Source organism: Pseudophryne corroboree, chromosome 1 (genome assembly GCF_028390025.1).
Source record: "Pseudophryne corroboree isolate aPseCor3 chromosome 1, aPseCor3.hap2, whole genome shotgun sequence".
Lineage (NCBI taxonomy): Eukaryota > Metazoa > Chordata > Amphibia > Anura > Myobatrachidae > Pseudophryne > Pseudophryne corroboree.
Genome location: NC_086444.1, coordinates 702,289,492 through 702,311,837, shown reverse-complemented (window position 1 = coordinate 702,311,837; position 22,346 = coordinate 702,289,492). Strand labels below are relative to the sequence as shown.

The following is a 22,346-nucleotide window of genomic DNA, read 5'->3' as shown; positions in this document are numbered from 1 at the left end:
GGCCTCTGCTTCAGGGTCAGTCGGTATTGATTCAATCGGACAACATCACGGCAGTCGCCCACGTCAACAGACAGGGCGGCACAAGAAGCAGGAGGGCAATGGCAGAAGCTGCAAGGATTCTTCGCTGGGTGGAAAATCATGTGGTGGCACTGTTAGTAGTGTTCATTCCGGGAGTGGACAACTGGGAAGCAGACTTCCTCAGCAGACACGACCTCCACCCGGGGGAGTGGGGACTTCACCCAGAAGTCTTTCAAGTGATTGTAAACCGTTGGGAAAAACCAAAGGTGGACATGATGGCGTCCCGTCTCAACAAAAAACTGGAAAGATATTGCGCCAGGTCAAGGGACCCTCAGGCAATAGCGGTGGACGCTCTGGTAACACCGTGGGTGTACCAGTCGGTGTATGTGTTCCCTCCTCTGCCTCTCATTCCAAAAGTACTGAGAATCATAAGAAGGAGAGGAGTGAAGACTATACTCGTGGCTCCGGATTGGCCAAGAAGAACTTGGTACCCGGAACTGCAAGAGATGCTCACGGAGGACCCGTGGCCTCTACCTCTAAGAAAGGACCTGCTCCAGCAGGGACCTTGTCTGTTCCAAGACTTACCGCGGCTGCGTTTGACGGCATGGCGGTTGAACGCCGGATCCTGATGGAAAAAGGCATTCCAGATGAAGTCATCCCTACCCTGATCAAAGCCAGGAAGGATGTAACTGCGAAACATTATCACCGCATTTGGCGAAAATATGTTTCCTGGTGTGAGGCTAAGAAGGCCCCCACAGAGGAATTTCAACTGGTCGTTTCCTGCATTTCCTGCAAGCAGGACTGTCTATGGGCCTAAAATTAGGATCCATTAAGGTTCAAATTTCAGCCCTGTCGATCTTCTTCCAGAAAGAACTGGCTTCATTGCCTGAAGTTCAGACGTTTGTCAAGGGGGTACTGCATATACAACCTCCTTTTGTGCCACCAGTGGCACCTTGGGATCTCAATGTAGTTTTAGGGTTCCTAAAATCACATTGGTTTGAACCACTCACCACTGTGGAATTAAAATATCTCACATGGAAGGTGGTCATGCTGTTAGCTCTGGCGTCAGCCAGGCGTGTCTCAGAAATGGCGGCTTTGTCATATAAAAGCCCTTACCTAATTTTTCATTCAGACAGGGCAGAATTGAGGACTCATCCTCAATTTCTCCCTAAGGTGGTTTCAGCGTTTCACATGAACCAACCTATTGTGGTGCCTGCGGCTACTAGGGACTTGGAGGACTCCAAGTTGTTGGACGTAGTCAGGGCCCTGAAAATATGTTTCCAGGACAGCTGGAGTCAGAAAATCTGACTCGCTGTTTATCCTATATGCACCCAACAAGCTGGGTGCTCCTGCTTCTAAGCAGACGATTGCTCGTTAGATTTGTTGTACAATTCAGCTTGCACATTCTGTGGCAGGACTGCCACAGCCAAAATCTGTTAAAGCCCATTCCACAAGAAAAGTGGGCTCATCTTGGGCGGCTGCCCGAGGGGTCTCGGCTTTACAACTTTGCCGAGCAGCTACTTGGTCAGGGGCAAACACGTTTGCAAAATTTTACAAATTCGATACCCTGGCTGAGGAGGACCTGGAGTTCTCTCATTCGGTGCTGCAGAGTCATCCGCGCACTCCCGCCCGTTTGGGAGCTTTGGTATAATCCCCATGGTCCTTACGGAAGTCCCAGCATCCACTAGGACGTCAGAGAAAATAAGAATTTACTTACCGATAATTCTATTTCTCATAGTCCGTAGTGGATGCTGGGCGCCCATCCCAAGTGCGGATTGTCTGCAATACTTGTATATAGTTATTGTTACAAAAAATCGGGTTGTTTATTGTTGTGAGCCATCTTTTCAGAGGCTCCTACGTTTATCGTACTGTTAACTGGGTTCAGATCACAGGTTGTACAGTGTGATTGGTGTGGCTGGTATGAGTCTTACCCGGGATTCAAAATCCTTCCTTATTATGTACGCTCGTCCGGGCACAGTATCCTAACTGAGGCTTGGAGGAGGGTCATAGGGGGAGGAGCCAGTGCACACCAGCTAGTCTAAAGCTTTTACTTTTTGTGCCCAGTCTCCTGCGGAGCCGCTATTCCCCATGGTCCTTACGGAAGTCCCAGCATCCACTACGGACTATGAGAAATAGAATTATCGGTAAGTAAATTCTTATTTTTTCTGCTTCTAAGCATTAATTATGACTACCTCCCCCATATATTGTGATATTTGTAAAATGTTGAATTTCAGCTTTATTTAAACTTCTAAAAAGAAACATGAAATTTATTGTGAGTCGCATGAAATTACCTATTTGGAAATTCCCAATTCTGACCATTCCAGCAAATGATTATAATACAAATATTGTTCATCCATCTATTTATGCCACATTGTCTGTGTTTGTAGAGTACCACAAATGAGGCTACACTTCTAAGTCATTTATGTGCAGTATGGCCAGCATGTATAATTCTACAAGCCTCATTTGTTTTTTTCCTGCACTCATTTAGATTACAAATGTGAAGTTTTATTTTTAAATTTATTAAACTGAACGCATTTCTATGCTCAATAAGTGTGACTATTTTCTTTGTTTTACTGTAGGCTCTGGAAGTACTAGTAGAAAAGGTCCTGAGTTCTGCCTCCTTACCACTCTCTCCCGGAGATGCCGTACGAAGGGTGTTAGAGTGTGTTGCTTCTGGGGTCCTCCTTTTGGGTTTGTTTTTCATGCAGATTATTTGTTTAATTTTGTATGTGTTTGATATTATCTACATGGTTTGCAGATCTACAAATGGACAAATGTTTTTCACCAACCAAACGTTTAATCTGCACAGATTTATACCTGTTTTCTTCGTTTTAAATTTGTAGGAAGTAGAGATGATTTGAATTTACAGAAATGGTTTAGATGTGAAATGGATGCTATTTTCTAGCTATACATTTTTCCTCAAGCTCTCATATAGTAGAATTCTGTGATTACTGTAGCAGTAGCAAGCTGGTACATTCTGATGTTTATTGTAAGCTCAGGTTGTCATGCTGTGTGACTCCACTAAGTACCAAAGATGTTAGTGTGTGTGAAAGCATGCAGAGGCATACCATAGGATCATAGGTTGTTGAGGGTAAAGGTGTATATAACCGCACTGACCACTGTTACTTTGCCGTAGGGGAGAATTGAGTTGTACCGCATAATGTTTTGCACTGTAAAACCATGACTTTACTGCAATTTATTTTTTCTGGTAGTTTTTTCCCAATTGTATTTACTGTACAAAAAATTGCCCATTTTCGGTGCTAAAACACACAGGATCGGAGATAAGTTCATGGATCAATGTGTTTTCATGGCCCCCCAAAAAACAGCACTTTATCGGGTATTTTATTTGGTCTTCCTCCAGGCAGAAGAAGAAAAAATCCCAGATAATGCCAGCTATTGGGAACAATTGAATAACCCCCGGGGTATCCGTTAATTACCGCGGCTAATTGAATTCCCCCAATAGTGTTTAATTGTTGTGTAAAATGTAGTGCATAATGTCCATAGAACAGTAGATTTGTTTTTTCTCTTACGTCCTAGAGGATGCTGGTGTTCATATTAGTACCATGGGGGGTATAGACGGGTCCCTTGGGATTCATGGGCACTTTAAGAGTTTAATAGTGTGGGCTGGCTCCTCCCTCTGTCCCTCCGACCAGACTCAGTGTAGAAAATGTGCCCGGTGGAGCCGGTCACAGCTAGGGGAGCTCCTATGAGTTTTTTTTTGTTTTATTGTTTTTTTTAAAGAGTTAGGCACAGAGAGGCTGCTTCGTGGGACTTAGGGGGTGGGGGAGTATTGTCCAACCCTCTGAGGTTAATGGCCACTATCTCCGCCAACAGGACACTGAGCTCCTGAGGGTGATGATCGCAAGCCCCCGAAGCGACCGCTCACTCCCGCAGCATGCCGCCACCCTCTAACAGAGCCAGAAGACGTCGGTGTTGAGTAGGTTGCCGGCGACCCAACAAGCGGGAAACCGGTGTGAATGGCAGCATCAGGGTATGAGCGCAGCGCTGTAGCTGCGTTTCGGAGGGCTCGGACGCACTGGTGTGAGGGGCGCCCTGGGCCAGCGCGATACCCTTAAAACTGGTCATCTGGGCTATCAGGGAAGGTATTCTACTGCTAGCAATGTGTTTTACCTCAGGCCAGTATAATCTTAAAGTGCAGGAAGACGTGCCATGACAGGGGGCGGAGCTTCTCAGAGCGGATCTAGCAGCTCACCATTTTCTCCTTGCAGATCATACACAGAGACACTGACAGGGAGCGCTGACCCTCCACATAACTCCCAGCTGTCCTGTGCGGTACCAGGGATTATAGAAGGGGCGGGGAGAGTGTTTTTCACAATTTTACACTGTGTAGTCTATTAAGGTTGCACAGTCAGCGCCAGGCTTTTATTATATAACTGCCTACTGGGGCGCTGTGTGGGTGCTGGCTCCATTGACTCTGTCTCTCTCTGAAAGTACTTGGGGGAAACTCTGCCTGACATTTTCCTGTGTGTGTACATATTTCTCACATTACCATGTCCAGGGACTCTCTTGTGCTGTCGAGTATGTATCTTCCCCAGAGGAATCCATTCCATGTACGGAATTAAATATCATGTCTCAGCCTTCTGAATCCGAACCGTTGTGGGTGGCTTCAATTAAGGGAATGATATCCCAGATTTCATCTAGGATAGCTCGTACTGAGACTAACACAGATTTTGAGAAAATCTGAGGTTTTGTCTGGTTCTTTTCCCACTACCTCCTCAAACTCCCCCGGTATATACCCAAAGAAGCATGCTCTTGCCCAAATTATGAAAGTCGACACGGATACGGGAGACGGTGATGGGGATATGCGGGGGGGGGGGGGGGGACATCCCTTGCAAAGGGGATGCAACTCATGATTAAGGCCATGCGGAATGTGTTACACATTACTGTCAAAAGCACCTGAGCAGGTTGAGGAGGCTTACTTTACAGACAATAAGAAAGCCTCCCTGACCTTTCTGCGTCTTAGGAATTAAACGCATTATTTGAAAAATCCTGGGAAAACCCAGAGAAAAAATTACAGATCCCAAAAAGGGGTTCTTGTTGCTTTTTCCTTTGCTGAGATAGGAAATAGTGGGAATACTCCCCTATAGTAGACGCTTCTGTATATAGACTATCTAAAAAGGTGGTTTTACCTGTCCCTGGGTCTACCGCTTTGAAAGAACCGGCAGACCGCAAGATTGAGACTACGCTCAAATCCATATGCACTGCTTCAGGTGTGGCGTTAAGGCCCACTATTGCCTGTACATGGATTTCTAAAGCCATAGTAAACTGGTCGGGCACATTACTTGAGGAATTAGATTCTCTGGATAGAAGTGTAATTGAAATGTTTTTACGTCACATACAGGATTTTGCGGGTTTCATGGTGGAGGCCATGAAGGACCTGGGTCATCTGATTGCAAGGACGTCTTCCATGGCTGTCTCGGCACGCAGGGGACTCTGGCTGTGCCAGTGGTCTGCAGACGCGGAATCCAAGAGCAGTGTGGAGAACCTACCCTTCACAGGTCAGGCTCTATTTGGGGAAGCATTGGATGCGTGGAAATCCAGAAAACATGCACCTGCAGGTTCCCAGGAACAGAAGCCTGGCTCTGTTTCCTCAAAATCCTCAGCATGACGGTGGACCTCCCAGCCTGGAGAGCGGGCAAGTGGGAGCGAGACTCAGACTTTTCAGTCACGTCTGGATATCATCCGGTCTGGATCCCTGGGTACAGGCTATTGTGTCCAAGGGGTACAGACTGGAGTTTCAAGAGCTCCCACCTCACAGATTCTTCAAATCAGGTTCTTCAAATCAGGCTTACCAGCTTTGCTGACAGAAAGGGCTATCCTACAGGAAGACATTCAAAAGTTAGAAAGGGCAAATGTCATTGTTCCAGTTCCACCTCATCTGGAAAGCAAGGGTTACCATTCAAACCTATTTTGTGGTACAGAAACCGGATGGTTCGGTCAGACCAATTTTGAACTTGAAGTCGTTAAACCCTTATTTGAGGGAATTCAATTTCAAAATGGAGTCTGAGAGCGGTGATCTCAGGTCTGGAGGAGGGAGAATTCCTGGTATCCCTAGATATCAAGGATGCGTACCTCCACATTCCGATTTGGCTGCCACACCAGGCTTATCTCAGATTTGCACTGTTGGACTGTCACTATCAGTTCCAGGCACTGCCATTCGGCCTCTCCAAAGCACCGAGGGTGTTCACCAAGGTGATGGCAGAGATGATGGTACTCCTCCGCAGACGGGGAGTGAACATAATTCCATATCTGGACGATCTGCTGATAAAGGCATCGTCCAGGGTGAGGTTGTTTCAGTCCATTGCTCTGACGACGCGACTGCTCAGGGATCATGGATGGATCCTGAATCTTCCAAAGTCACATTTGGAGCCGACAAGGAGGTTCTTTCCTGGGGATGATCCTCGACACGGAAGTGCAGAGGGTGTTTCTACCATTGGTGAAGGCGTTGGTGATACAATGGTCCGGGATGTCTTGAAGCCTGCCCAGGTATCGGTTCATCAGTGCATTTGCCTTCTGGGGAAGATGGGTGCCCCCTACGAGGCTTTACAGTACGGAAGATTTCATGCACTGTCCTTCCAACTGGATCTCCTGGACAAGTGGTCCGGATCTCACCTGCACATGCACCAGAGAATGTCTGTCGCTGAAAGCCAGGTTTTCACTCCTATGGTGGGTACAAATGCCTCACCTTCTCGAGGGCCGCAGGTTCGGGATTTAGAGCTGGAGCCTTCTAACCATGGATGCAAGTCTGAGGTTGGGGCGCTGTCACCTAAAGGAAAACCTTCCAAGGAAGGTGGTCAAGTCTGGAATCCAGTCTTCCGATAAACATTCTGGAACTAGGAGCCGTGTACAACAGTCTTTTCTACAAGCGGCACATCTTCTGCAAGATCAGGCCATTCAGGTGCAGTCGGACAATGTAACGACGGTGGCCTACATAAACCGACAGGGCGGAACGAAGAGCAGGGCTGCAATGTCGGAGTAACAAGAATCCTCCTTTGGATAGAAAGACACGCAGTGACGTTGTCAGCAATCTTCATTCCGGGAGTAGGCAACTGGGAAGCGGACTTCCTCAGCAGACATGATCTCCATCCGGGAAAGTGGGGCCTCCACCCGGAGGTGTTCAGAGGTGACAAATCTTTGGGGTGTACCTCAAATAGACATGATGACATGATGGCCTCCCGCCTCAACAAGAGGCTTCGGAGGTACTGTTCCAGGTCGCAACACCCACAGGCAGTGGCAGTGGATGCCCTGGTAACTCTGTGGTGTTCAAGCCAGTGTACGTGTTCCCTCCACTTCCACACATCCCAAGAATTCAAAAAATCTTAAAGAAAACAAGAGTGCAGGCGATCCTCATTGCTCCGGACTGGCCAAGAGCAGCTTGGTACACGGATCTTCTGGAATTACTGCGGGAAGATCCGAGGCCTCTTCCTCTTCGATAGGACCTTCTGCAGGGCCGTTCGCTTATCAAGACTTACCACGGTTACGTTTGACGGCATGGAGGTTGAACGCCGGATCTTACCTCGGAAATGCATTCCGGCCCAGGTTATTCCTTCCCTGATGAAGGCTAGGAAAGGAGTAACGTCAACACATTACCATCGCATTTGGAAAAAGTATGTGTCTTGGTGTGAATCCAGGAAGTTTCCTACGTTGGAGTTTCAACTTGGACGGTTTCTACTCTTCCTGCAAGCAGGTGTGGCTGTTGGCCTGCGTTTGGGATCCATAAAGGTCCAAATTTCAGCCTTATCCATTTTCTCCTAGAAACGATTAGCTGCCCTCCTTGAGGTTCAGACTTTCTTGAAAGGGGTTTTGCACATCCAACCACCCTTTCTCATATGTCCTAGAGGATGTTGGGGTCACATCAAGAACCATGGGATATAGACGGGATCCGCAGGAGACATGGGCACTTTAAGACTTTCAAGGGGAGTGAACTGGCTCCTCCCTCTATGCCCCTCATCCAGACTCCAGTTTAGAATCTGTGCCCAGGCAGACTAGATGCACTCTGAGGAGCTCTACTGAGTTTCTCTGAAAAGACCTGTTAGGTTTTTTATTTTCAGGGAGAACTGCTGGCAAGTCTCCCTGCTTCGTGGGACTTAGGGGAGAGAAGTTAGACCTACTTCTAGTGAGTTTAAAGGCTCTGCTTCTTGGCTACAGGACACCATTAGCTCCTGAGGGGCTGATCGCTAGGTACGCCTAGATGCTCGTTCCCAGAGCTGGCCGTCACCCCCCTTGCAGAGCCAGAAGTCAGAAGACAGGTGAGTAGAAGAAGAAAAGACGACTTCAGTGACGGCTTATGAGGTACCGCACAGCGATCGCACGCTGCACGCCATGCTCCCCCACACAGCAGCACTACAGGGTGCATGGCGCTGGGGAGGGGGCGCCCTGGGCAGCATATAAACCTCAAAATAAGACTGGCAAGAGGGGACATAGGTGCCTAGGCACTGTCCTAACCCCCGCCAGTATAAATATTTAGTTGAAAAAAGCGGGACTGAAGCGCGCCATTGATGGGGCGGAGCTTAGTCCTCAGCTCACACAGCTCAGCGCCATTTCCTCTGCAGAGGCTGCAGACACGCTGGTCCTTCCTCACACTTCTGAATAAATATCAGGGTGCAAAACGGGGGGGGGGGGGGGGGTGCACAGACCCCCTATGGGTCTGTCACCTATATGCCCGGTGTGTCGGTGGGTGTTTGGTACAAGTGTGTCGGCATGTCTGAGGCTGAGTGCTCTTCCCACAAACGGCTGTCGGCGCCGCCGGCTCCTGATGGTACTTGGTACATGTGTCGACACGTCGGCGGCTGAATGTTTTTCCTAAGAGAAAACTATATTAGGAACACAGACGTGTGTGGGTGGCCATGTAGGCACCACCAATTTCTGACTGGATAAAATAAATTGCATGATAATGTGATGCATATCAGAACGGGTGTATATATATATGTGTGTGTGTATGTATGTATGTATGTATGTGTGTGTGTGTGTGTGTATATATATATATATATATATATATATATATACACACACATATACAAATAGAGAATTCAGCACTCACCATAGCAAGCTCACTTGTCCTCACAACATCAATAAATAAATGATGGGGGTTTAGTTAGTGAATTGGCCAATGCACGGAAGCCTGCATACCGCTCCACGGTACCCCACCTACATGCAGGTCCTACACTATCACAAAGCCTTAAGAATTAAAACCTGGCAACTGTATCACATAATATAACTGCAAATATGCCCACTAAGTTTAATGTATGCCTGCCACATATCTAGTGGCTTTTAAAGGCATACTAGTCACCTGACACAGCCGGTAAATTACTAAGGAGCAGCTGACACAGGTTTAGAACAATTGAGATTACACAGGGGTTTGCTATGGTGAGTGCTGAATTCTCTATTTGTATGTATTTGGGTAGGTGGCCATGGGCTGCATGCACCCCACCCTATGAGTGGTGAGTGCAGACACTGCACCCCGCTTCTGGGGTGGCGAGTGCTGTGGTTTTCTATATTTGTTTGTATATTATGGGGTTAATCTTTGGTTAACTCCTATTAACCATGGTCACAGGCCTTTTCATGCACCCCTGTGTAATCTCACTTGTTCTAAACCTGTGTCAGCTGCTCCTTAGTAATTTACCGGCTGTGTCAGGTGACTAGTATGCCTTTAAAAGCCACTAGATATGTGGCAGGCATACATTAAACTTAGTGGGCATATTTGCAGTTATATTATGTGATACAGTTGCCAGGTTTTAATTCTTAAGGCTTTGTGATAGTGTAGGACCTGCATGTAGGTGGGGTACCGTGGAGCGGTTTGCAGGCTTCCGTGCATTGGCCAATTCACTAACTAAACCCCCATCATTTATTTATTGATGTTGTGAGGACAAGTGAGCTTGCTATGGTGAGTGCTGAATTCTCTATTTGTATGTATTTGGGTAGGTGGCCATGGGCTGCATGCACCCCACCCTATGAGTGGTGAGTGCAGACACTGCACCCCGCTTCTGGGGTGGCGAGTGCTGTGGTTTTCTATATTTGTTTGTGTGTGTATATATATATATATATATATATATATATATATATATATATATATATATATATATATATATATATAATTTTGTCATGTTGCATAAATCTGTGTCCCAAACACAGACGTAGAAATATCTATGGAGGATGTCATGTTCATAGCTATTTTTCCCTCGGGGTCGCAAAAAGGTTATTTTGCCCAGTTACTACTCCCTGATATCGACACGGATACTGTTTCCTGATTAGACCCACTAAAAGAAAAAAAAGAGCATTTAGTACATGATTAGTGCACAATAAGGACGTCACTGAGGACCCTGGCTGTTCCTGACAAAAGGGTCTATTTTGGGGAGATATATAGATTTATAATGAAAGCTGAGGTATCGTTCCTCCTTCTCATGTGCTGAGCGCTCTGTGTTTAAAAAGTCTGGGTCAGCCATGACAAGATGTTTTCAAATCCTCAAGACGATTCTGATTGTTTATTCTTTTCCCGCCGCGGACAGAATAAAGTGGGAGTCACCCCCTGTTCTGCACGGGGCCCTGTCAAAGATCCAGCGGATCGTATGCAGGAAGCTACGTGTTATTCTAGTTGTGTCCACGCGTACGTTAGTTAGACCTGCCATTACATGCGCATGGGGGAGTAGTAGTATTCAAAAATGGTCGGGTACCTTGTTATCCGATGTAGATACCCTGGGGAGAGATGGGATAGTCCTTAAGTTGGGTCATATCAAGGACACTGCAGCATACTTTTGTGCGACTGCAAGGGATATAGGACTCTTGGGTTCAAGGGCCAATTCCATGGCGGTCTCGGCTAGGAGGGCGTTGTGGATTCACCAATGCAATGCTGATGCTGACTCCGAGAAGAAATGGAGTCTCTTCCCTATGAAGGTGAAGCCTGGTTTGGTGACTGGCTAGGTAATTTGATCTCGACAGCTGCCGCTGGTAAGTCTACCTCCTTGCCCTATGTTCCCTCACAACGGATGATGACACATCATTGTCCGATGCAGTCATTACGGCCCAATGTATACAGATTCCCCTTTCTTTGCAGGTAGAGGAAGGAAAAAAGGGAAGAGGTCCGCAACCTCTTCAAGATCACAGGAGCAGAAATCATCCTCTGTTTTCTGCCACATCCACCGCATGACGCTGGGACTTTCTTGCGGGAGCCCACACCGGTGGGGCCACGTCTAAAACTCTTCAGTCAGTCCTGGAACGGACCTGGACCCGGGTTTTTTTTTCGAATAGTGTCCCAAGGGTACATACTGGAGTTTCCAGACGTTTCCCCTCACCAATTTTTCAAATTACTGATTCTCCTCCGGACAGGGAGGTAGTATGCGACGCAATACAAAGGTTGTATCAGGATCAGGCCTGGTTTCCCCTGTCTCAACAGGGAGAAGGCTTTTATTCAAGCCTCTTCGTGGTCCCGAAGCCAGACGGCTCGTCTGATCAATCCTAAATCTGAAATCCCTCATTTTCTACTTAAAGAAATTCAAATCCAAGATGGAATCTCTCAGGGCTGTGATTTCCAATCTGGAAAAAGTAGTTGTGTTTTTTTCTTTTTTCATGGTCTCAGACGTAAAGGAGGCCTAATTACATTTTTCTCCGCATTAGGCTTACTTGAGGTTTGCAATTCAGGGTTGTCATTACCAATTTCAGACGTTGGTCTGTCCACGGCTCCAAGGATTTTCACCAAGGTGATTGCGGTAGTGATGGTTCTCCGTCGCTAGTAAGGAGTCACAATTATCCTGTACTGGGATGGTCTCCTGATAACGGCAAGGTCAGGGAACCAGTTGGTGCAAAACATTGCACTCTCCCAGTTCTTCTACAACATGGTTAGCTCCTGAACTTGCCGGAATCACTGTTGGTCCCAACGACGCGGTTGTTGGTTTTGGGAATAATACTAGACAGAACTACAGAGTTTTTTTTCTTCCAGTGGAAAAGGCTCTGGAGATTGATAAAGCTGAATATTTATCTTATATAAAACCCTTTGTGAGGTCTAAGAACACTGTACGCTATTTACGTATGAAGTACTGTAAGGGTACGCTCGTTGCGTAACAATCGCTTAGCCGTAGTCGAGACGCTCAAGCATCACGTTCGCTCACGGCCAAGAGATCACAGGCAGGCACAGCTATTGGCTGCTGACTAACGTAATGATTCGCTATAGCGTAGCGGACGCTCGGGACCACGAGGAGATCACCAGCGGCGCTGACGCTAACAATGTTAAACCTTTGTATCTAAACCATAAACAGTGTATTGTGCAGTAAAACCTTAGTGTAATGATAGAGTGTAAATGCAACACAGTATAACCTTATTAACTCAAAAGCTGTTTGAGCGTCACCGACGCTCTGAGAATACTTAATACTATAAGAAATACACAGATACCTGGGCTTAGGGTCTAACGCCTTATATATATATATTATGGATGGTATGCTTGCAAAAGAATAATACAATACAATTATACACTACCAATATAACATAGACTAACTAACCAGATAACTGCACAGGAAATACCATACAATACAATACAATTACGTTTAAGGGAAAATAAGAGAGAAAGAGGAGAAGAGAGAGAGAGAAATTGGCCCACAATAACAAGAAGATCAATATGGTTGCGGAGAAACACTTACGCACAAAGGAAACGATCGCATGCGCCTCTGGACATCCAGCTCCCGATTTTCAGCAATGATAACCGTTGAAGAGTGAGTGCTGGATGTGATCGGCTTGTCTATTTATGCCCCACACGCAATACAATTCAATGGTCCCTACAATCTCATTGTTCATTGGACACAGGAATTCCTCCTTGCATTATAACAAAAGGTCATAGGTTGATTCATACAGGTGGGCCGTGACTATTTCCAACAGCTCAGGTGGGAGGGAAACTGGGTTTCCCGCCGCATGGATAAGTAAGTGCAAATACAGTAAATGTTCATAAACTTCTTATGTCCATAACTATTCGCACGAGCGATTAATCTGCTTCAAACCAACACCGGAATATTGCTAATTAAATACTCTTCCGATGGGTACTAAACACCAATGTATTACTCCTGTCTGACCCTTCGTATCAAACAAAGAGGGATTTCTCTGTTCATGAACATTCTATATTAACCAAACTTTCAGAATCTATCAAAGGGACCATGATCTACAAAATACATTATATAGTGGAAATATGTAACGATTGAGTCGCACGCTACGATCACATAAACTCTACCGTAAATACGCATACCGTGCGCCTGCGGGTGCCCGCGACTGTGAGTATGCGCACGTACGGGAGAGCGTACGCATGCGCAGCACGGACCTGTGTGAGGTGCACATATGGTAGCGTGCATAGAGATATTTTTCTGACTTTGACAGTCCACCCTTTGGCAGTCAACAATAACTGCCACCTTCTAAAACATTTCAAAAAAAGAAAAATATATGTCAGGGGTTAATACATTTACATGGTTGGGTAGGGGAGGAGAGGAGAAGGTAGGAAAAGGGTATGACCTAGTGAGATAGCAGAAGCATGTGTGTATGAATCCGTGCTTGGGGATCATGTATCATCGTGCCGTACGTGTTTTAAATCAAGCTTCGAGGTTTTGCGAAGTATACATTTGAATTCCTTCTTATCCCGTGGTACGGGTCTGTGGATGGGCTGTCAAACTTTACCGAGCCCTTTTCGGCTTTGGTTGTAACAAAATGGGGGAGCACATTTTAGTTGATGATACATGAATGGGGGAGATATGTGATTGCTGATATCTGTGCCTGTATTCCCTATCGACTATGTGTGTCATTACCTGAGGGTTGTAGAAATGAAGAAAAGACATAATTACGGTAAATGCGGTGGTATTCTATGTCAGGTAAATGTACATTCGTCGATTGAGGTCTTGTTTGGTGTCTGTTGAATGCAGTCTTCTTTGTGCTTTTGCCCATAAGGTGCGAGCAAAAGCTGTCAATGTCCATAGATTTACAAAAGTGTTGGGCTAGCGTAATTTTAAAATTTCTAGGGAAACTGGGGATCCATGGCATAGTTCATCAAAAATCTGTGTATCAGGTTGTCAAAACTTCTTCTTTAATCCATCTGTTGTCTATATATCGGCTCATCAAATTCCTCGTCCAAGTGGGTCTTTTTACCTTGGAGGAAACTGAAAAACAGGTGAAAGAAACGGACCGTAGAAATCGCATTTTCATCACATCATTGTTTCTACCGTTGGGTCATAAATCAAGTCCATTGGAATTACAGTTTCCTCACTCCTTAAACTCATTACCCTAGTACGACGATTGCACTTCATTAAAGCCTGACCGCATCTAAATATCAAACCAATAGATATGACAACACCTAAGATACATAGGAGAAACTTCCCAACATCCATTATGACTCCTTGAGCCCAGTCTCCTAAACCAGAGAACCAATTTCGTGGGTTCAACCATGACACCCAACCAGTCAGCTCATTACCTACTGCAGCAAGAGTGAGATTGTGTCTCCTGCGAAATTCCCACTTCAGTTGGAGAATATCGTCCATCTTTTGGTCTATGACCTCGACCGGGTCCTCGGTGCTATTCGTAATATATGTGCAACATTTCACGCCGTATTGTGTTGCCAGTGTGACACAATATCCGCCTGTCACTGCTGTGAGGTAATTAAGCACCATTCTATGCTGTACCAGTTCTGTTTTATAAGCTTGAAGTTCCCTTCCAGTATACTTAAACGTGTCATCATACATTTCAGTGATATTATCTAACAAATTTGCAAGCGCAGATATGTATTTATAATTCAACACTCCTCTGGCGGTGCGAGTGATGTCTAACGCGATTAGAAACTGAATCCCGGTGGATTCATGGATCATGTCAGAGGCCGGATGCTCTGTTCTTCCGATCAGGTGCCGTTTAACTACGTGCTCGTAATGGGTGTGAGTATAAGGAGTTTGGGCAACACGGTGTATGTCTTTCATTTTGTCATGTGATACAGTCATTACTTCAGGCAGTACTTTTCCAATATAACACAATCCTTCAGAGTTTGGGGCAAGCCACTTATACGCCTTTCTCCCGCATATGAAATATGCATCATCGGGGAGAACATATGGGACGGAGTAGGACATAACCATATTACACACCTTCCATGTGAAATCTCCTAACCCTAATTCTTCCATCTGCTTAGTACACGTATCAGGTTGTATGATATGTGCACAGTATCCTGGTGATACCTCTCCAACTCTCGTAATCCTATTTCCTAAGGTATACCTATACCGGAAAGATTTTCCTCTACTGGCTATGTGGCGTATAAGCTCTGTATCTGTAGGCATTCTATCTGCTCTATGCGAAAAGGTCATGGTTTGATTACTCCATGACACTTCCCAATTTCCCGGCTTGCGGGGATTGGAGATGTTAAAACATAATAGGGACCTATCCACATGGTATTGGTGGAGCTTCAAACTAGGAGGGCTGGAGATATTAAACCTCCTGTCCACCGGTCTCCCACCACTTAACTCAAGTACCTCCCCTAACGTTAAAGGAAATGGTACTAGCCCTGATTTGCTATGACCTTGAGGTACTTGAGAGCATACCCAACAATCTGTTTTATTTAACACACTACCCACTAAGGAGTGATAGTCACTCAATGGATGCCGGTCCATATGGATATTAAAACTGGATTGGCATTTCTTTATGCACCCATCCTCAATGACATTGTTACAGAGCCGACAGATACAGTTTTCTTCAGCTAACAATCCTTCACAATTCCTTCTATGGTCAATGCTATCGGATCGTTTTCTGATACTCGCCTTTGCTTGTTGATTATGTTGTTCTTGGAAAACTACGCCTCCATCTCTGTCATCAGAACCCATTCCAGAACCTCTCTCGACCTCCATGGTACTCTCGCCGGAACAGACTGCTCTGGTCAACATCATGGTCAACAGGAAAATCCGGATCACAGTCTCTTGGGGCAAGTCCATCTTGTAGGAGGAAACGGAGAAGAATGAGAAGGGGGAAAAAATAATTTGAGGGAGAGGGGATGGGAAGTTGGAGAAAAACAATAAAAGGGAACAGGGGATCAACAACTGCTTTTGGTCTTGTGATTTTCAATGCTCAGGTGCCGCCTCAATCCTCCTGGAACAGACACTCCAGTGATACAACCTCTACCGTCTGTTCCTTATCACGGGACCTCTCTGGATCAGCAACCTTCTTGCAGTGGGACGAATGAACCCAAGTCTCTCTCTCAGCAACCTTCAATGCTGTAGTGCTAGTCAATAAGACCTGGTATGGTCCTTCCCATCTGTCAATAAGGCAACCTGAGCGTAGAAAATTCCGTATCATTACATAATCCCCAGGTTCAATGTCATGACAATTACTATCTGGTAAATCAGGAATCACTAACTTCAGATTATCATTTTGATTCCTTAACTGTTTACTCATGTTAATCAAGTATTTTACAGTCACTTCATTGTTACACTTCAAATCATCCTGGGGGTTAATCATAACATGCGGTTGTCGACCAAACAAGATTTCAAAGGGAGACAGATTAAGAGGGGACCTGGGAGTGGTTCTGATGCTGTACAGTACAATGGGTAAAGCTTCTGGCCATGTCAATCCTGTCTCTGCCATCACTTTACTCAGTTTATTTTTAATAGTGCTGTTCACTCTTTCCACTTTCGCACTCGCCTGTGGACGGTATGGAGTGTGCAGCTTGCTATCAATTCCCATCAATTTACACATTCCTTGAAAGACATCACCTGTAAAATGGGTACCCCTATCACTTTCGATAATTCTAGGGATACCATATCTACATACAAATTCCTGCACAATTTTCTTAGCAGTAAACATAGCGGTATTTGTGGCCGCCGGAAATGCTTCGACCCAATTTGAGAAAACATCTATACAAACAAGTACATATTTAAAATTTCGACAAGGGGGTAATTGAATAAAGTCAATCTGTATTACCTGGAAAGGGCCGCCGGCAGGTGGGATATGAGATGGTTCTGTAGGTATTGCCTTTCCGATGTTCTTTCTCAAACAGGTAAGTCATGACATTGCTCTTTTACTCGCATGAGATGAAAATCCTGGGGCACACCAATATGCTCTTACCAACTTGCACATCCCTTCCTTGCCCAGATGAGTCAGCCCGTGAGCTGCCTCAGCTAAACATGGAAGGTATGCTCTGGGGGCCACTGGTTTACCGTGTCCATCCGTCCAGAGTCTTGAGGACTCCTGGCCATATCCTTTTGCCATCCAGACTGCCTTTTCCTGTGTGGAACACAAATTTTGCATCTCACACAACTTCTGTGTGTTGATGGTATTAAATACCATCAGTTGTGTGGTGTCTGTCTGTCTGGGGGTAGCAGCTGCTAACTTAGCAGCTTCGTCTGCTCGGCTGTTACCAAGTGATACTGGGTCCTGGCTATATGTGTGTGCTTTACATTTGATAACAGCCACTCTGTCGGGTTCCTGTATCGCTGTTAGAAGCCTTTTTATGTGAGCTGCATGCGCTACCGGTGTACCAGCTGCCGTCATGAAATTTCTGAGGCGCCATAGGGCTCCGAAATCATGGACTACCCCGAATGCGTATCTAGAATCGGTGTAGATATTGGCTGATTTGCCCTTAGCCAATTCACATGGTCTGGTTAGGGCGACCAGTTCAGCAACCTGGGCTGAGTAAGGTGGGCCTAGCGGTTCCGCTTCTATGGTGCCTTGGTCATCTACGACTGCGTATCCAGTACACAAGTCTCCCGAGTCTGACTGTCTATGACAACTACCGTCCGTGTAGAACGTAAGTTCTACATCTTCTAGTGGGTTGTCACTGATGTCAGGCCTTGCGGTAAAATTTTGGGTCAAATATTCCATACAATCATGTGTGTCTTCCTTTGTATTAAATCCTCCTTCCCCACCACTCTCATCCTCCACCCTTTGTGCCTGTCCAGGCACACCTGGGAGATATGTTGCAGGATTTAATGCACTGCATCTCCTTATGGTGATGTTTACGGGGGCCATTAGTGCCAATTCCCATCTTGTAAACCGCGCTGATGAGACGTGTCTGGTTTGGGCAGAATTTAACAAGGCTGACACTGCATGTGGTGTATGAATTGTGAGGTTGTGACCTAGCACGACATCTTCGCTTTTCGTTACTAGCAATGCTATCGCAGCAACGCTTCGCAAGCATGTGGGGAGGGATCGCGCTACCGTATCTAGCTGAGCGCTGTAATATGCTACTGGCCTGCTGGCATCACCGTGCTTTTGGGTTAGTACGCCTGCCGCGCAACCAGCACTTTCTGTTCCGTATAGTTCAAAGGGTTTCCCATAGTCTGGCATACCTAATGCTGGTGCCTGCGTTAGGCACTGTTTAAGTCTCTCAAATGCTGTCTCAGACTCGTCTGTATGCGAAATCCGATCAGGTTTGTTTGAGGAGACCATCTCCTGCAAGGGTAACGCCAGAATGGAAAACCCTGGGATCCAGTTACGGCAATACCCACACATTCCTAAAAATGTTCTGATCTGTTGCTGGGTTTGTGGCAGAGTGATGTCTCTGCTTGAATTCTATCAGCGGTCAGGTGTCTCAGTCCTTGTGTTAGACAGTGTCCCAAATATTTTACCTTAGTTTGGCATAATTGCAACTTGTCTTTGGAAACCTTGTGTCCTGTGTCTGAAAGATGAAACAGGAGCTGTTTCGTATCCTTCAGGGATGCTTCCAATGAATCAGAACACAGTAGTAGATCATCCACGTACTGTATTAATACTGATCCACTCACTGGTTGGAAAGACTGTAAACAATCATGCAAAGCCTGGGAAAATATACTTGGACTATCTATGAATCCTTGTGGTAATCGAGTCCATGTGTATTGGACTCCTCTGTATGTAAATGCAAACAAATATTGACTGTCAGGGTGCAGAGGTACCAAAAAGAAAGCGGAGCAGAGGTCAATAACAGTGAAAAATTTCGCAGTGGGAGGGATTTGCATTAGGATGACAGCTGGATTTGGCACTACGGGGAACTGACTCTCAACTATTTTGTTAATCCCCCTTAGATCCTGCACTAGCCGGTAACCCCTCCCCCCACTCTTTTTAACAGGGAAGATGGGACTATTGGCAGTGCTGGACGTTCTTACCAGAATGCCCTGTTGTAGCAAGCGCTCTATTACTGGGTAAACTCCTAATTCCACCTCTGGCTTCAGAGGGTACTGTGGGATTTTTGGAGCTATCCTACCATCTTTTACTTGTACAACTACCGGAGCTACGTTTGCCATTAATCCAGTGTCCTGTCCATCTTTAGTCCAAAGTGACTCTGGTATCTGAGATGTCTGTCATTTCTTCTACTTGGGAGGGAGTCCTAGTTGTCATAATGGTATGTGACATTAATTTTGACGGGGAGTCTAACATGTCTCGCACTTCCTGAGCGTGATTCTCAGGTATGTCCAAGAATACACCTTCAGGAGTACAATAAATGACGCACCCCATTTTACACAGTAAGTCTCTTCCCAGGAGATTAGTCGGTGTCGATGCAGCCAGCAAAAAGGAATGCTTGGTATGTAAAGGCCCTATTGTAATCTCGGCTGGTTTGCTAACAGGGTAGTGCTGGACTACTCCCGTTACCCCTATGGCTGGAATTGTCTTACCAGTGGTTCTCATGCCCACTGTCGAATTTATCACTGATTTGGCCGCCCCTGTATCTACGAGAAAGTTTAATGATTTACCAGCTACATTGATTGCAATTTCTGGTTCACTTCCAAGGCTTGCAATCAATTTTACTGGCTGCAGATTACAGGTATGGCCACACCCCTATTGGGTATGGTGACCTCCCTGAATCCCGCTGGCAGCAACTACTTGTGATGGAGTTAATTGGGAGCTACCAGAGGCTTGCCAGTCTCTGTTCGGGGGATATCTTTTTGTTTCCCCTGCATGTGGCTCATAACTCTGTTTCTGCGGACCCTGATCCCAATGTCGTGTGTCGTGTCGTTGTCTAGGGGGTTGATAAGATTTTTGTATATTTCTCGATCTACAGTCTCGTGCAAAGTGTCCCTGTTTGTGACCAGAATAACATGTTACCACATTTGACTTACCCACAGGGTTTGGTGATATTAACACAGGCTGTTTTGTGGTCAAGGCCTGTATACTTACTGCCATTAACTTATCACTTTGTTGTTCCCTGTGTCTGGTGATGTTCCTATCGTGATCAATAGCAGCCTCTCTCAAAGTAGCCACAGACGGACCTCGCCAACATGGTTGTGTGGTCTGTACCCTAGTCTTTAATGATTCTTTTAAACCATCCATCAGTACCGATACGGCTACTTCTCGATGGTTTATGTTTGTTTTAATGTCCTCTATGCCTGTGTATTTTGCCATTTCTAATAATGCCCTGTGAAAATACTCTGTAGCTGTTTGACTCCTTTTGTTTAATGGAGAATATCTTGTTCCATTTAACTACCGCTGGGAAATACTCTTTTAACTGTAAGCTTATTCTTTTTACATTGTCTTTGTTGTACACTTCTGTAAGAGGTACATCCTGATCTAATCCACAGTCAGCTAAAAATTGAGTTGCGTCAACATTGGAGGGTAAACATGCTCTCAGCAATATCTGCCAGTCTTTGTTGTTGGGCTCTACCGTGTTACCTAGGTCTCTGATGTATTTTTGGCTGGCAACTAAGTCTTTTCTAGGGTCAGGGAATTCAGACACTATGGTCCTTAATTCCATTCGGGAAAATGGGCTATACATGGCAATGTTCCTAACAGGAGTGACTCCTGAAGTGTCTGTTTTCCCATTTGGAACTACTATTACCTTAACAGGATTAACTCTAACAAACTCATTCTGTGTAGATTCTACAGGCTGTGGTGAAATAGTTTCAGCATAGTGTATGGTGCCGTACTTACCCGTTGATACGACCTCACCTATCCCTCCGCTAGGGGCCTTTGTTACTAATCTCGGGGGTGGAGCTGTGCCTACTGTGGTCTCTGCTATGGTGGCTGCTAGAGAGAGCGCTGAAATTGTTGCCGATTCGTCCTCTTGATCACACTCCTGAGGAAAGTTCAAAACAGGGTACAACTTGCACGGGTTAATACTTGCATTGGTTAATTGGTTAACATTATCTTTAACATTTACACAGTTGCTAAGTGTTTGTGTGTTACACCTTAGTGCGTCATTCTCCGCAACCAATTTCTCTCCTGATATGTATGGTGGCGGTGGGGCCGTGGCTATCAGTTTCCTGATCGAGCCAGATCCCGCCGCCTGAGCCAATCCTCTCTGTATGTCACCCTCCTGTTGCCACAACTGCAAATAATCATAATGCTTGATCCGTCTCTTTGCTGATTTAATGAGACATATCCTTCTCAAATTCGTTAACACTTCTGTGCTGAAGCTACCTACTCTTGGGAATTTCTCCCCGTCATGTACTGTCATTCTCTCCCATTCATCACATAAAGCTTCTGTGTGACTTCCGTACTATTCACACATTACGTACCTTGCCGACCCGACTGGTCGGTTTATGGAATCAACCCGAACCGAGGTTGATCGCCCCCTTCCTGAACAACTGGCCCCCATAATTTGCAGGTGTTACGGACCCTTACAAAAAAACAAGATATTCACGATAGGTTGACGGTAAGGTTTACCGAGCACCTTACTCACTCTGCCCACGCCGACCAATACGACCTGATCACACCGATATGGTGCTGGCGTACTCGACCCAGGGCACCTATTTAACCTTTGTTTCTCTGACGTCCTAAGTGGATGCTGGGGACTCCGTCAGGACCATGGGATCAGCGGCTCCGCAGGAGACAGGGCACAAAACTAAAGCTTTAGGATCAGGTGGTGTGTACTGGCTCCTCCCCCTATGACCCTCCTCCAAGCCTCAGTTAGGTTTTTGTGCCCGTCCGAGCAGGGTGCAATCTAGGTGGCTCTCTTAAGGAGCTGCTTAGAAAAAGTTTTTAGGTTTCTTATTTTCAGTGAGTCCTGCTGGCAACAGGCTCACTGCATCGAGGGACTTAGGGGAGAGAAGTTCAACTCACCTGCGTGCAGGATGGATTGGCTTCTTAGGCTACTGGACACCATTAGCTCCAGAGGAAGTCGGAACACAGGTCTCACCCTGGGGTTCGTCCCGGAGCCGCGCCGCCGACCCCCCTTGCAGATGCTGAAGATTGAAGGTCCAGAAACCGGCGGCAGAAGGCTTTTCAGTCTTCATGAAGGTAGCGCACAGCACTGCAGCTGTGCGCCATTGTTGTCACACACTTCACACCAACGGTCACAAAGGGTGCAGGGCGTTGCTGGGGGCGCCCTGGGCAGCAATGTATAATACCTTATTCTGGCTAAAAATACATCACATATAGCCCCTGGAGGCTATATGGATGTATTTAAC

At 46.0% G+C, this 22,346-nt stretch overlaps 1 protein-coding gene across 4 annotated transcripts in view; it reads left to right on the top strand.

The window, feature by feature from the left end:
* The window catches only part of ZFR2 (zinc finger RNA binding protein 2), a 463,201-nt gene that overhangs the window by 427,608 nt on the left and 13,247 nt on the right, over positions 1–22,346 (top strand). For all 4 annotated transcript variants that reach the window (XM_063914849.1, XM_063914848.1, XM_063914847.1 and 1 more), the window contains one exon: positions 2,598–2,709. In XM_063914849.1, the coding sequence (XP_063770919.1) occupies positions 2,598–2,709 (112 nt within the window). The remainder of the gene's footprint in view (positions 1–2,597; positions 2,710–22,346) is intronic.